The sequence below is a fragment of the Bos taurus genome, chromosome 3, assembly GCF_002263795.3.
Source record: "Bos taurus isolate L1 Dominette 01449 registration number 42190680 breed Hereford chromosome 3, ARS-UCD2.0, whole genome shotgun sequence".
NCBI lineage: Eukaryota > Metazoa > Chordata > Mammalia > Artiodactyla > Bovidae > Bos > Bos taurus.
The window spans coordinates 68,987,827-69,003,350 of record NC_037330.1 but is presented as its reverse complement, the minus strand read 5'-3'; the positions used below and the strand labels follow the sequence as shown (position 1 = coordinate 69,003,350).

The 15,524-nt window shown below is 35.8% G+C and overlaps 1 protein-coding gene across 1 annotated transcript in view; it reads left to right on the top strand.

Annotated features, from left to right (window-relative positions):
* MSH4 (mutS homolog 4) overlaps nucleotides 1-15,524 on the top strand; it is a 92,780-nt gene that overhangs the window by 52,148 nt on the left and 25,108 nt on the right. Inside the window, exons 11-15 of the mRNA NM_001206255.3 lie at nucleotides 29-198; nucleotides 8,148-8,284; nucleotides 9,271-9,374; nucleotides 10,605-10,729; nucleotides 13,600-13,800. Coding sequence (NP_001193184.1) covers nucleotides 29-198; nucleotides 8,148-8,284; nucleotides 9,271-9,374; nucleotides 10,605-10,729; nucleotides 13,600-13,800 — 737 coding nt within the window. The remainder of the gene's footprint in view (nucleotides 1-28; nucleotides 199-8,147; nucleotides 8,285-9,270; nucleotides 9,375-10,604; nucleotides 10,730-13,599; nucleotides 13,801-15,524) is intronic.

Sequence of the window (15,524 nt, the reverse complement as noted above, 5' to 3'; positions counted from 1 at the left end):
GACTTATTACCTATAATTTCATTTTCAGGTTTGGAATCATACTTGACAAGATTAAAACAGTAATTAATGATGATGCAAGATACATGAAGGGATGCCTGAACATGAGGACTCAGAAGTGCTATGCAGTGAGGTCTAACATAAATGAATTTCTTGACATAGCCAGAAGAACATATACAGAGATTGTAGATGACATAGCAGGTAGTTTTGAGCATATGTTTTCTGATTTTTCGAAATAAAGCAAACTGTTTTAGGACATGCTTTTTGTTTTTGCTGATGATATTAACCAGGCATATTTTAATTTTATTTTTTGTTACCAAAACGACAGATAAGATTAAAATGTATTATCGTCTAGGAAAGTTACTCAGTCCTGTCCTACTCTTTGTGAGTATGGACTGTAGCCTACCAGGCTCTTCCCTCCATGGGATTCTCCAGGCAAGAGTACTGGAGTGGATTGCCATTTCCTTCTCCAGGGGATCTTCCATTTGCCATTTCCTTCTCCAGGGGATCTTCCCGACCCAGGGATTGAACCCAGGTCTCCCTCATTCCAGGCAGACGCTTTAATCTCTGAGCTACCAGGGAAGCCCAAATTATCCTCTGCTGCTGCTGCTGCTGCTAAGTCACGTCAGTCGTGTCTGACTCTGTGCGACCCCATAGACGGCAGCCCACCAGGCTCCCTCCAGGCAAGAACAGTGGAGTGGGTTGCCATTTCCTTCTCCAATGCATGAAAGTGAAAAGTGAAAGTGAAGTCGCTCAGTTGCGTGCAACTTTTCGCAACCCCATGGACTGCAGCCTACCAGGCTCCTCCGTCCATGGTATTTTCCAGGCAAGAGTACAGGAGTGGGGTGCCATTGCTCATATTATCGTCTAAGGAAGCTTTTTTTTATTTTAAAGGCTCCATTATCGTCTAAGGAGCCTTTAAAAAAAAAAAAAAAGGTCTCAAAGTGTTAAAATGTATCACTTCTTTTCTCCAAAGTTAAATATAGAGTGTCTTCAAATTTAAATATAGGGTTACATGAAGGCTTGGAAAGTAGTTTTTACCTTAGTACAGTGTTGCATATAAATTATGTGAAAAATACTGTCTATCAGTGCTAATGGGTTTCAGTGGAGGAAGAGATATTTTTGTCTGGGAAAGGTAGCATTTGCAAGTCAGTACAGTAATTCATTTAATGAGTTTATTAATCTCCTAAATATAGTAAAAAATCCTAGTAAAATCTAGTAAAGTCTCTTAGTAAAAAATCTCCTAGGTACTGGGAATACATAGTGAACAGAACAAATTCCCTGTCCTCATAAAGCTATAATAATAGCAGAGACAGGTAATAAACAAACATATGTATGTATATATATGTGTGTGTCCATATTGCTACATAAAGTATATTAATTATATATAGTGCATAATTTCACATAGATGTAAGGTAAATGAAGAAAAAATAGATTAGAGGGGTCAGAGAATGACTGGGTGTAGAGGCATAGAAGATGGGAATGTTTTTAGTACATAAAATAGCCTAAAAAGGAATTCTACCACCACCCCCACTTTTTTTTTGTACTTTAGTTTAGTACAAACTAAAGCACAATGGCCTGAAGAAACTTTAGGGGATGAGTGAGGAAATTTGTTAGGATGGAATAAGGCATTTTCTTACAGAACTAGTAAGAGATAATATGGTCAGAAATGTAGACTGGGGATCTGAATTTAGTTTTTGAAGGTCAGTTTGGAGGTTTTTCCCAAGGAGAATGTAGAGGCAGTGAGATATTTTTGCTCTGTGGAGTGAAATTGATCAGGAAGATGTGTTGAATGAGTTTGAGTGGAGCAACGGAAAGAGGAACTATTTTAAGCTACTACAAGTTAACACAGCAGGTGTATATGAGAAAAGAGAAATATGAAGGTTAAAGGAAGAATTGATAAGAGTTAATCATTGAGTAGATATGGCCATGGTAAAGTAAAAAGAAATGTAGCCACTGGTGCTAATTGAAATGATTAGCCTGAGAATGGTGGTACTACTGAGAAAAACAGGGAAATTCTTGGAGGAACAATTTGAGGAATAAAGATGTTAGTATTTTCAAGTAATATTCAAATAGTTAATGGTCATCATGTTAAAAATATAAATTTAGAAATTTAGAACTCTGTAGTGAGTGTGCAATTGATAGGAAGATTTGGACATTTTAGGAATTTTAAATGATGAAACACCTATTTCCTTTTTGGAATATTTTGCCTTGTAAAGTATGCTTTTTAGAGGGAATTTCTTATTGTGAATTAATTATTGCAATAACATATAACTTTTTTCCTTTTATTTTCTTTCTAGCTTTATTGAGATAATTCATATACAGCACTGTATAAGTTTACAGTATACATAATAATTTGATTTATATACCTCATGAAATGATTATCACAATACATTTAATGAATATCCATCCTAATATGTATATAAAATTAAATAATAAAATAATATTTTTTCCTGTGATAAGAACTCTTAGGAATTACTCTGTTAACAACTTTCATATATAATGTGTGTGCATGGATGTGTGCATCCATGTACTCAATTGCTTAGTGGTGTCCTCTTAGTGGACTGTAGCCAGCTGTATACAGCAGTGTTAATTATGCTTATCATGTTGTTCATTGCATCTTTAGTACTTACTTATAACTAGAATTCGTGCATTTTGATTGCCTTTGTCTAATCCCCTCTCCCCTTACCCCTGCCTCTGGTAACCTCAAATCTGATCTCTTTTTTTCTGAGTTTTTTTTTTTTTTCGAAGAATAATTGACTTACAACATTATGTTAGTTCCTATTACACAAAATAGTGATTCAGTATTTCTATACATTTCAAAATGATCACCATGTCTAGTTATGATCTGTCACCGTACAAATATATTACATAGTTATTGACTGTATTTACATACCCACAGTGTACACATTTCATACTTGTATTGCACCTGGACATTTATACCTTTTAATTTCCCTCATTATTTCTTTCCTCTCCTTCCCTCTGACAACTGCCTGATTGTTCTCTGTAGCTATAACTGTGTTTTTGTTCAGTTATGTTTATTCGTTTGTTTTGTTTTCTAGATTCCACATATAAGTGAAATCATACAGTATTTGTCTTTCTTTGTGTGACTTATTTCACTTAGCTTAATACCCTCTAGGTCCATCCATGTTATCACCAATGACAAGATTTCATTTTTTTAATGGCTGGTGTTAGCCAGATGATAGCATAATACACACACACACACACACACACACACACACACACACGGGCTTCCTTGGGTGGTTCAGTGGTAAAGAACCTGCCTGCCAATGCAGGAGATGAGTGTTTAATCCCTGGGAAGATCCCCTGGAGAAGGAAATGGCAACCTACTCCAGTATTGATTACCTGTGAAATCCCTTGAACAGAGGAGGCTGGTGTGCTATAGTCTGTGGGGTCACAAAAAAGTTGGACATAACTTATCTATTGAACAACAACAAATACACATACCCACACACCACTTCTTTATTCATCTATCGATGGGCAGTAAGTTTGCTTTCATATTTTGGCTATTGTAAATAATGCTGCAACAAACAAAGGGATGTGTATTTTTTTTTAATACCTAGGATTGGAATTGCTGGATCATATGGTTAGTTCTATCTTAGATTTTTAAAAATATTTATTTTTATTGAAGTATAGTTGATTTACCTATTTTTAATTTTTTGAGAACTCTCCACACTTTTCCGTGGCAGCTGCACCGATTTACATTCCCACCAACAGTGTACCAGAGTTTTGTTTTCTCCACATCTTCACCAACACTTGTTCTTTGTTGTCTTTTTTGGTAATAGTCATTCTATAGGTGTAAGGTGATATCTTATTGTGATTTTAATTTGCATTTTGGTGATGATTACTGATGTCTAGCATCTTTTCATGTGGCTGTTGACCATCTGTATGTCTTCTCTGGAAAAATGTCTATTGAGATCTTCAGCACGATTTTAAATGAGTTTTTTTTTATTATTATTAAGTTGTATGAGTTCATTGTATATTTTGGATATTAACCCCTTATCAGATATATCCTTACAAATGTCTTCTCCCATTCAATAGGCAGCCTTTTTGTTTTGTTAATGGTTTTCTTCATTGTACAAAATTTATTAGTTTGGTATAGTCCCATTTGTTTATTTCTGCTTTTATTTCCCTTGCATGAAGAGATACATCCAAAAACGTATTACTAAGACTGATGTCAGCTTACTGCCGGTTTTCTTCTAGAAATTTTATAGTTTCCAGTTTTATATTTAAGTCTTTAAACCATTTTGAATTTATTTTTGTGCATGGTAGTCCAGTTTGATTCTTGTAGCTGTCTAGTTTTCCCACCACCATTTATTGAAGAGGCTGTTTTTTCACTATTGTATATTTTTGCCTCCTTTGTCATAGGTTAATTGCCCGTATTAATGTGCATTCATTTCTGGGTTCTCTGTTCTTTTGATCTATGTGTCTGTTTTTGTGCCGGTACCATACTGTTTTGATTACTGGAGCTTTGCAGTATAGTTTGAAATCAAGAAACATGATACTTCCAGCTTTGTTCTTTTTTCTAGATTGTTTTGGCTATTCAATGTCTTTGTGTTTCCATACAAATTTTAGACTTATTCTGTGAAAAAGGCCAGTGATATTTTGATACGGATTGCAGTGAATCTATACATTTTTTTCAGTAGTATAGTAATTTTAACAATATTAATTCTTCCAGTCAGTGAACATGATATATCTTTCTATCCATGTTGTCTTCAGTTTCTTTCATCAGTGTCTTATAGCTTTCTAAGTACAAATTAACAGATTTATGTATATTAATTTTGTATCCTGCAACTTTATTGAATTCATTGGTGAGTTCTAATTTAACTCACCAGAGTTTTTGATAGAGTCTTTAGGGTTTTCTATGTATAATATCACACAAGTGAAACAAATATTAAGTAAACTCCAATATTCCTAATATAGAGGTTATACTGGGGGAAATCCACTAGACTATTCAGGTATGACTTAAATCAAATCCCTTATGATTATACAGTGGAAGTGAGAAATAGATTGAAGGGACTAGATCTGATAGATAGAGTGCCTGATGAACTATGGATGGAGGTTCGTGGCATTGTACAGGAGACAGGGATCAAGACCATCCCCATGGAAAAGAAATGCAAAAAAAACAAAATGGCTGTCTGGGGAGGCCTTACAAATAGCTGTGAAAAGAAGAGAAGCGAAAAGCAAAGGAAAAAAAGGAAAGATATAAGCATCTGAATGCAGAGTTCCAAAGAATAGCAAGAAGAGATAAGAAAGCCTTCCTCAGCGGTCAATGCAAAGAAATAGAGGAAAACAACAGAATGGGAAAGACCAGAGATCTCTTCAAGAAAATTAGAGATACCAAGGGAACATTTCATGCAAAGATGGGCTCAATAAAGGACAGAAATGGTATGGACCTAACAGAAGCAGAAGATATTAAGAAGAGATGGCAAGAATACACAGAAGAACCGTACAAAAAAGATCTTCATGACCCAGATAATCACGATGGTTTGATCACTCACCTAGAACCAGACATCCTGGAATGTGAAGTCAAGTGGGCCTTAGAAAGCATCACTATGAACAAAGCTAGTGGAGGTGATGGAATTCCAGTTGAGCTATTTCAAATCCTGAAAGATGATGCTGTGAAAGTGCTGCACTCAATATGCCAGCAAATTTGGAAAACTCATCAGTGGCCACAGGACTGGAAAAGGTCAGTTTTCATTCCAATCCCAAAGAAAGGCAATGCCAAAGAATGCTCAAACTACTGCACAATTGCACTCATCTCACAAGGCTCAAAGTTCTCCAAGCCAGGCTTCAACAATATGTGAACCATGAACTTCCAGATGTTCAGGCTGGTTTTAGAAAAGGCAGAGGAACCAGAGATCAAATTGCCAACATCTGCTGGATCATCGAAAAAACAAGAGAGTTCCAGAAAAACATCTATTTCTGCTTTATTGACTATGCCAAAACCTTTGATTGTGTGGATCACAATAAACTGTGGAAAATTCTGAAAGAGATGGGAATACCAGACCACCTGACCTGCCTCTTGAGAAACCTATATGCAGGTCAGGAAGCAACGGGAGAACTGGACATGGAACAACAGACTGGTTCCAAATAGGAAAAGGAGTTAGTCAAGGCTGTATATTGTCACCCTGCTTATTTAACTTATATGCAGAGTACATCATGAGAAACGCTGGGCTGGAAGAAACACAAGCTGGAATCAAGATTGCTGGGAGAAATATCAATAACCTCAGATATGCAGATGACACCACCCTTATGGCAGAAAGTGAAGAGGAACTAAAAGGTCTCTTGATGAAAGTGAAAGAATGAAAGAGTTGGTTTAAAGCTCAACATTCAGAAAACTAAGATCATGGCATCTGGTCCCATCACTTCATGGGAAATAGATGGGGAAACAGTGGAAACAGTGTCAGACTTTAGTTTTCTGGGCTCCAAAATCACTGCAGGTGGTGACTGCAGCCATGAAATTAAAAGACGCTTACTCCTTGGAAGGAAAGTTATGACCAACCTAGAGAGCATATTGAAAAGCAGAGATATTACTTTGCCAACGAAGGTCCGTTTAGTCAAGGCTATGATTTTTCCAGTGGTCATGTATGGATGTGAGAGTTGGACTATGAAGAAAGCTGAGCACCGAAGAATTGATGCTTTTGAACTGTGGTGTTGGAGAAGACTCTTGAGAGTCCCTTGGACTGCAAGGAGATCCAACTAGTCCATTCTAAAGGAGATCAGTCATGGGTGTTCATTGGAAGGAATGATGCTAAAGCTGAAACTCCAGTACTTTGGCCACCTCATGCGAAGAGTTGACTCATTGGAAAAGAGTCTGATGCTGGGAGGGATTGGGGGCAGGAGGAGAAGGGGACGACAGAGGATGAGATGGCTGGATGGCATCACTGACTCGATGGACGTGAGTTTGAGTCAACTCCGGGAGTTGGTGATGGACAGGGAGGTATGGCGTGCTGCAATTCATGGGGTCACAAAGAATTGGACACGACTGAGCGACTGAACTGAACTGAACTCTAGTTTTGGTTTTATTATTTTGGTTTTTGCAATTTCTTTTACTTTCAAAATATTTATCTCAATGACCACCTTTTTACTATAGTGTTTTTTTCTTAAAAGAATACTTAACCACATATTTTAGATGTTAAAAATTGTTAGAGTTTAAAAGTGTAACAAAGGAAACCTCATACCCTGTTGGTGGGATTGTAAATTGGTACAGCCATTATGAAAAACAGTATAGAGCTTCCCTGAAAAAACTGAAAATGGAGCTACCATATGATCCAGCAATCATACTTCTGGGTATATATCCTGGAAAAATGAGAACTCTAATTTGGAAAGATACACACACTCCAGTGTTCCTAACAGCATGTTCCTAACAGATAGGGAACAAACACAAGTGCCCATGTAGCTTAAGAAGATGTGGTATATATACAATAGAATATAATTAAACCATAAAAAAGAACAATATTGGCAGTTGCAGCAACATGGATGGACCTAGAGAATATTAGCCTTAGTGAAATAAGTCAGACAAAGGCAAATACTATATATCACATTTATGTGACATCTAAAAACCAATACAAATTTATTTATATGCAAAATGGGAGCAGACTCTCAGACAGAAAACGAATTCATAGTTACCAAAGGGGAGAGAGAAGGAGAGAGGGACAAATTAGGACTGTGGGATTAACAGATTCAAAGTACTATACAAAAAATAGATAATTGGTAAGAATTTACTATATAACAGAGAATTATATTTAATCTGTAATAGCCTATAATGGAGTATAATCTGCGAAAAACCCTACTGAATCACCGTGTTGTACATATGAAACTAATGCAGTATTTAAACCAAGTATGTGTGTGTGTGTGCATGTGTGCTCCCTCTCTGTTGCCCAGTTGTGTCTGACTGCATCCCCATGGACTGTAGCCTGCTAAGCTCCTCTGTCCATGGGATTTCCCAGGCAAGAATATTGGACTGGGTTGTCAATTTCATATTTCAGTTAAAAGAAAAGAGTAATAAGAGCTTCCTACTTGTATATAAATAACAAAGAAATGTTAGTGATTTTTTTAAACATGAAGAGTAATTTACTCACAAATTTTTTTTTTGTTTGTTTGTTTTTCTTGTTTCTGGCCACTAGGAATGATAACACAACTTGCAGAAAAATATAGTCTTCCTTTAAGGACAAGTTTTAGCTCTGCTCGAGGATTTTTCATTCAGATGACTACAGATTGTACAGTCCTACCCAATGATCAACTTCCTTCAGAGTTTATTAAGGTTCATTTTAGGATTCTGGTTAGGAAATTATTGTTTCTGATTTTACAGAATTGCACTTACATATTTTCAGGCACTTATTGAATATTACATGATAGGTTTCTGAATGTTCTGTATATTACTTCTCTTACTTCTACCCACCCACCTAACAACTTTACTAATCTAAGAGTGATTGAGAAGAGTTTTTAAGAGAAATACCAAACACAGTGTTTCCCATAATTCTGGGAGCTTGATAAGGGTAGTAAAGGAAAATGAAGTAAGAAAATCGAAAAGGAATTTTTGATCAAAGAAGTTTGAAAAGTAGTGTACCATTTCCTGTTTTAGGTTATTCTCAGTGCACATCTACCTATTAAAGCTTTAAAAGTCCTAAAATAAAGAAATCTGCTTATTTTTTAAATACCCAGTATTGCCAAATCTTTGGACCAGGGGAGTATTTTTTTATATATACGTTAATTCCTCCACAGGATACTGATTTGGGAAAGTCTAACCCACTTTAATCTTTCTCTACCTGCAGGGAGTACCTTATGACAAAAACAAACCTTTCAGGTCTTTAAATATTATCCAGTAATAAGGGATGGATGAAGTAAAAAAAAAAATGGGTCAAGAATTAGTAATGGGGTTAGAGACTGAGTGAAGTTTGGTTATGAGGCAAGGGCTAAGACAGGGGTCACAGATGGAGTGAAGGTTCCTGTCTACCATACCTATTATTACTTGGTTATGAGGTGTAATATTTTTGTTAACATTTCTACATGGCTACTTTAAGAGCTGTAAAAATAGTCATGTCAGACAGACTAGGTTAAAATATTCTGCTTTAACTTGAGAAGTGATCTTTTCTTTTCTACAAACATTATTTGAGACTTTTTTGATGATACAATTATCTCAAGAATTAAAGTGATTAACCTAAGTACCTATAATTGTGTTGTTTAAAATCTGTATGTTTTATTTCATAAGAGTATGTATCTTGACTTTTTTTTTTAATCTCCTAGCAGATTTCTAAAGTGAAAAATTCTTACAGCTTTACATCAGCAGATTTAATTAAAATGAATGAAAGATGCCAAGAGTCTTTGAGAGAAATCTATCACATGACTTATATGTAAGAGCATTTGAAATGTTTGAATACTGATTTAAATTGAGTTGATTTGAGATACTATGATACATTTCATTAACTGACTTTTTTTCTGGTTGCAGAAAATTGTAGTTATGAATGTTAACAAGGAAAGACCATTTCCTAGAAAAACAGTTAAAACTTTAAAGTCTGTCATTGTGATTGAGATCACTGAGCCTCACAGAATATTCAGGGCAAATCTAATTGCAACCGCCCCTCCCCCAAAATAAATCCATTATATTGAGGTATAGATAAAGCTTGATACCCAGCCAAATATCCACATTTCATCAGTACTTCACTCATCCTTTTAATACAGTTTTAAGAAATGTCATAATTGACTTGAGCTTGAAATATCTCTGGTACCACTGATACTTCTGTAGTGGATACTTCATCATGATATAGAAGTTGGCACATCTGGGCTTATTTGGGACTTCATTCAGTTTATTCTTTTTCTTTAGCATGTAAGCTCTCAAATTCTCATGACTTAGTACATTTATAACAACCTTATGATATTGCCAGTATTTTATTGTTCATAAAACAGTAGCAATGTGTCTAGAAATAAGAACTAGGAAATTCAGACTTGCTGAGCTGAGATGATGAAGATAAATGTTGGATTTTCAGAACAATTTCAGAGCATAAACCAAAAAGCTTATAAGATATACTAAGTTGCAGAACATATTTTACCATGTAAGAGAAAAATTTTTATATTATGTCACAATATGGTAACTACCACATGGAAGCATAAATAATTATGTAGTTAGGGTTGTGTATGAGAGAGAGAAAGAGGGAGAGAGAGAGGATGGGTGAGAGAGAAAATACATAATAGCTTTTGTGTTAAATTTAACATTGCAAAAGCAAAATTATTAGTAGATGGGATCTACTGATTGAAGTATAGTGAGGGCTTCATTTGACCTATAGAAAATATTTCTAATACTAAAAATTTATTCTATTAATGTTTAAGAAAAGCAGTCTTTAAAAAAACTTGGTCTTAACACACCAGAAGATGGATTCTCTGCTACTAAATAACTGTGACCTTGATTATGAGCTTCAGTTTCCTCATCTCTGAAATAAGACAATAGAACAACAGATTTTATCTAGTGTACAACCCAACTGTCAATGTTATTTTACCTTAGGCAATGAATTTTATATTGTTTTATAATTATGTTGTATGCCCCTCTTTTAAAAGCACTATTTCTCTTATCAAACATGTACTTTCAGGATCGTGTGCAAACTGCTTAGTGAGATTTATGAGCATATTCATTGCTTATATAAACTGTCTGACACTGTGTCAATGCTGGATATGCTACTGTCATTTGCTCATGCCTGTACTCTTTCTGACTATGGTAAGTTATTTTCTTTGGAATAAATAGGTTGCATACTGAAATTTGTATTCCATTCAAGCAATTTTATGTAGCAATTATGAATGTTTTATATTTTTTCCCCTGATATATAGTCTCTTACCTATGGTCCTAGACTAAGACTTAAAATATAGAAAGTGAAATTACCCTTAAAACTTCTTTTAGAAGTCAAAAGATTATTTACTGAGAAATTGAAAAATTAGAAAAAAATACCGCAAGAAACTTTAAATACAGAATGAAGTAAGCCAGAAAGAAAAACACCAATACAGTATACTAACACATATATATGGAATTTAGAAAAATGGTAACAATAACCCTGTGTACAAGACAGCAAAAGAGACACTGATGTATAGAACAGTCTTATGGACTCTGTGGGAGGGGGAGAGGGTGGGAAGATTTGGGAGAATGGCATGGAAACATGTATAATACCATGTATGAAACGAGTCTCCAGTCCAGGTTCGATGCACGATACTGGATGCTTTGGGCTGGTGCACTGGGACGACCCAGAGGGATCGTATGGGGAGGGAGGAGGGAGGAGGGTTCAGGATGGAGAACACATGTATACCTGTGGCAGATTCATTTCGATATTTGGCAAAACTAATACAATATTGTAAAGTTTAAAAATAAAATAAAATTAAAAAAAAAAGAAAGACTGTAGAGCTGTCTCTGGTGAAAATAATGATGATCCAAATTCATAAATTTCAAGTCTGAATAAGCAGTGTGATGCTAATACTAACAGACATGACAGAAATAAACTCTTAAAAGTGAGCAGATGTGAGCATCCCAAGATCAATTATATCACTTATTTTTGTGTCCCAAGTCTATACTACAGGTCTTGAATATAAATATTGAGCAATTTTCTAATGTTAAATGAATACTTCAAGTTAGCCCCCACCCCTTGAAATTTCTTATCCAAATTATCAGTATGCAAATTTGCATAACTTGTATATGATAATTCGGTTGAGTAATTGTGGGCTTAATAACATTAAATTTCTAGTTAAAATTAATAGTAGTATTTCCGAAACATTCTGTTAATTAATCTTTATGATGGAAAAGGTATTTTACATAGGTTTTTTCATTTTTGATATTTCTGTATTTCTTATGGAAGTATTAAATTTTTTAGCTGGTATTATATAGGCCAAAACTTAATAGTTTTCTCAACTATTAAGATATTTGATCTTGTTCCATTTTGAGAAGGACTACCCTAAAACTCCAAACTTATAAGTAGTGAATTTTTGGTATTAAAAATGATTTAAATATAGTAAAAGTTTTCTTTTTTACTAATCAACCTCACTTTTATAATGAATACTTTCAAGTTTATCCATGTGGTTCCTCGAGAGACATGTAGCATTTTAAGTTTTACTTGTCTCTCACTTTCTTTCTCCTCTCTTCATCTTCAGTTCAATTCAGTTGTCGCTCAGTTGTGTTTGACTCTTTGCGACCCTATGAATCACAGCATGCCAGGCCTCCCTGTCCATCACCAACTCCCAGAGTTCACCCAAACTCATGTGCATTGAGTCGGTGATGCCATCTCATCCTCTGTCGTCCCCTTCTCCTCCTGCCCCCAATCCCTCCCAGCATCAGGGTCTTTTCCAATGGGTCAACTCTTCGCATGAGGTGGCCAAAGTACTGGAGTTTCAGCCTCAGCATCAGTCCTTCCAATGAACACCCAGGACTGGTCTCATTTAGGATGGACTGGTTGGATCTCCTTGCAGTCCAAGGGACTCTCAAGAGTCTTCTCCAACACCACAGTTCAAAAGCATCAATTCTTTGGCGCTCAGTTTTCTTCAGAGTCCAACTCTCACATCCATACATGACCACTGGAAAAACCATAGCCTTGACTAGATGGACCTTTGTTGTCAAAGTAATATCTCTGCTTTTCAATATGCTCTCTAGGTTGGTCATAACTTTTCTTCCAAGGAGTAAATGTCTTTTAATTTTATGGCTGCAATCATCATCTGCAGTGATTTTGGATCCCCCAAAAATAAAGTCTGACACTGCTTCCACTGTTTCCCCATCTATTTCCCATGAAGTGATGGGACCAGATGCCGTGATCTTAGATTTCTGAATGTTGAGCTTTAAGCCAACTTTTTCACTCTTCTCTTTCACTTTCATCAAGAGCTTTTTAGTTCCTCTTCACTTTCTTTTTAGTTCCTCTTCACCTCTTTCTGCCATAAGGGTGGTGTCATCTGCATATCTGAGGTTATTGATATTTCTCCCGGCAATCTTGATTCCAGCTTGTGCTTCTTCCAGCCCAGCGTTTCTCATGATGTACTCTGCATATAAGTTAAATAAACAGGGTGACTTAGAAAGCATCTATAGAAACCTGATCATTACTTCTTTCTACAAAATTAACACTATCTTTTGTGTCTGTTTTTTCTGTCCTCTTTTTAGACAAAATTTCTATAAGTTTGGACGTAAAATTGTGTTTTTATTTGGTTTTGCTCTATTTTCAGACCTCATTTGAAAAGCTAAGTATGCCAAATTTGAAATAATGCTTTAGGCAAGGATTAAGTAAATGTGCAATTTTAGAGTCCTTGAAATTAATTGTTATTTTTAAATGGCTAGTTGATTCCTTTTAATTTTTGCAAATCTGAAAATGTTATGAACTATTTTGGAGCCCTGCACAATGACAGGACCAAAATCATATTTTTTCTGGAAAAGAATATAAGTTCTGATGTGATTAGACTATGCCAGTTATCATTTAGAGGGACTGAAGATCAAATAATAACTTAATGATATTGTTCCAGATTGACTGTAGTAAAGTCACTAAAGTATAAACAGTATTTACACACCACAAAATCTTTAAGTATAAATATATTAATCTTTCAAAACCATTTTATTTTTCTCTTTAGTTCGGCCAGAGTTTACTGATACTTTAGCAATCAAGCAGGGGTGGCATCCCATTCTTGAAAGAATATCTGTGGAAAAACCTGTTGCTAACAATACCTACATTACAGAAGGGAGTAATTTTTTTATCATAACTGGACCAAATATGAGTGGCAAATCCACATATTTGAAACAGATTGCTCTTTGTCAGATTATGGCCCAAATTGGTAAGTTACATGTTTACTTTATGGTTATCAGTTCTGCTCCCCATTTAAAATACTTCATGCCCAGTATTTTAGATTATATATATATATATATATATATATATGGACCATAACTTTTACAATTTGGTATTTATTAAGCTCCATCCAGATTGGATTACATTGTACTGAAAATCTTGTGGGATATAATAGAAGCTTCTTTATTATAGTTATTAATGTTGTATCAACTATTACTAAATTGAATTGTATAATTATCTGAAATTCAAAAACTTTGTTGAGAGAGAAAGTGGTACAAGTAGCAGAAACTACTGCCTTTAATAACTCATATAAGATTTTTCCCAAAATTGTAACATTGGGCACAGAAACATTTCCCTTACTTAATTTAAGGTTTACCAATAACTTAGTTTTAACAACTGCTGTGTTACACTTATGTGCGCATACAGTTCAGTTTGGACGCTCAGTTGTGTCCAACTCTTTGTGACCATGTAAATGACTGTCACTGTCCCAACATTGTTATGGATTTCTTTGTATCGAGACACAACTCACCTCTTATCTCTGAAAATTGGGTTCCTTGAAACCGATGTTAATCAGAGACCAGATGACTGGTCAGTCTGGGATGATTTTGGTTTACCTCACCTTCTGGAATTGGCAATGTCTGGAGACATTTTTGGTTGTCACAACTGAGGGGATTATAAAATCCAGTTCAGTTCAGTTGTTCAGTTGTGTCCGACTCTTTGTGACCCCATGGACTACAGCACTCCAGGCTTGCCTGTCCATCACCAAATCCTGGAGCTTGTTCAAACTCATGTCCATCGAGTCAGTGATTCCATCTAACCATCTCATTCTCTGTCGTCCCCTTCTCCTCCTGCCCTCAATCTTTCCCAGCATCAGGGTCTTTGCTAATAAGTCAGTTCTTTGCATCAGGTGGCCAAAGTATTGTACCTTCAGCTTCAGCATCAGTCCTTCCAATGAATACTCAGCACTGATTTCCTTTAGGATTGACTGGTTTGATCTCCTTGCAGTCTGAGGGATTCTCAAAAGTATTCTCCAACACCACAGTTCAAAAGCATCAATTCTTTGGTGTTCAGTTTTCTTTATGGTCTAACTCTCACATCCATATATGACTACTGGAAAAACCACAGCTTTGACTATATGGACATTTGTCAGCACAGTAATGTCTCTGCTTCAATATGTTTTCTAGGTTTGTCATAGCTTTTCTTCCGAAGAGCAAGCTTGTCTTTTCATTCATGGCTGTAGTCACCATCTGCAGTGATTTTAGAGCCCCCCAAAATAGTATCTCACCCATCTATGTGCCATGAAGTAATGGGACCAGATGCTATAATTTTAGTTTTCCGAATGTTGAGTTTTAAGCCAGCTTTTTCCCTTTCGTCTTTCACCTTCATCATGAGGGTCTTTAGTTGCTCTTTGCCTTCTGCCATAAGGGTGGTGTCATCTGCATATATGAGGTTGTTGATATTTCTCCCAGCAATCTTGATTCCAGCTTGTGCTTCAGCCTGGCATTTCACATGATGTACTCTGCATAGAAGTTAAATAAGAAGGGTGACAATATACGGCCTTGACATACTCCTTTCCCGATTTGGAATCAGTCTGTTGTTCCATGTCCGGTTCTAACTTTCTTCTTGACCTGCATACAGGTTTCTCAGGAGGCAGGTAAGGTGGTCTGGTATTCCTATCTCTTTAAGAATTTTCCATTTTGTTGTGATGGCTCA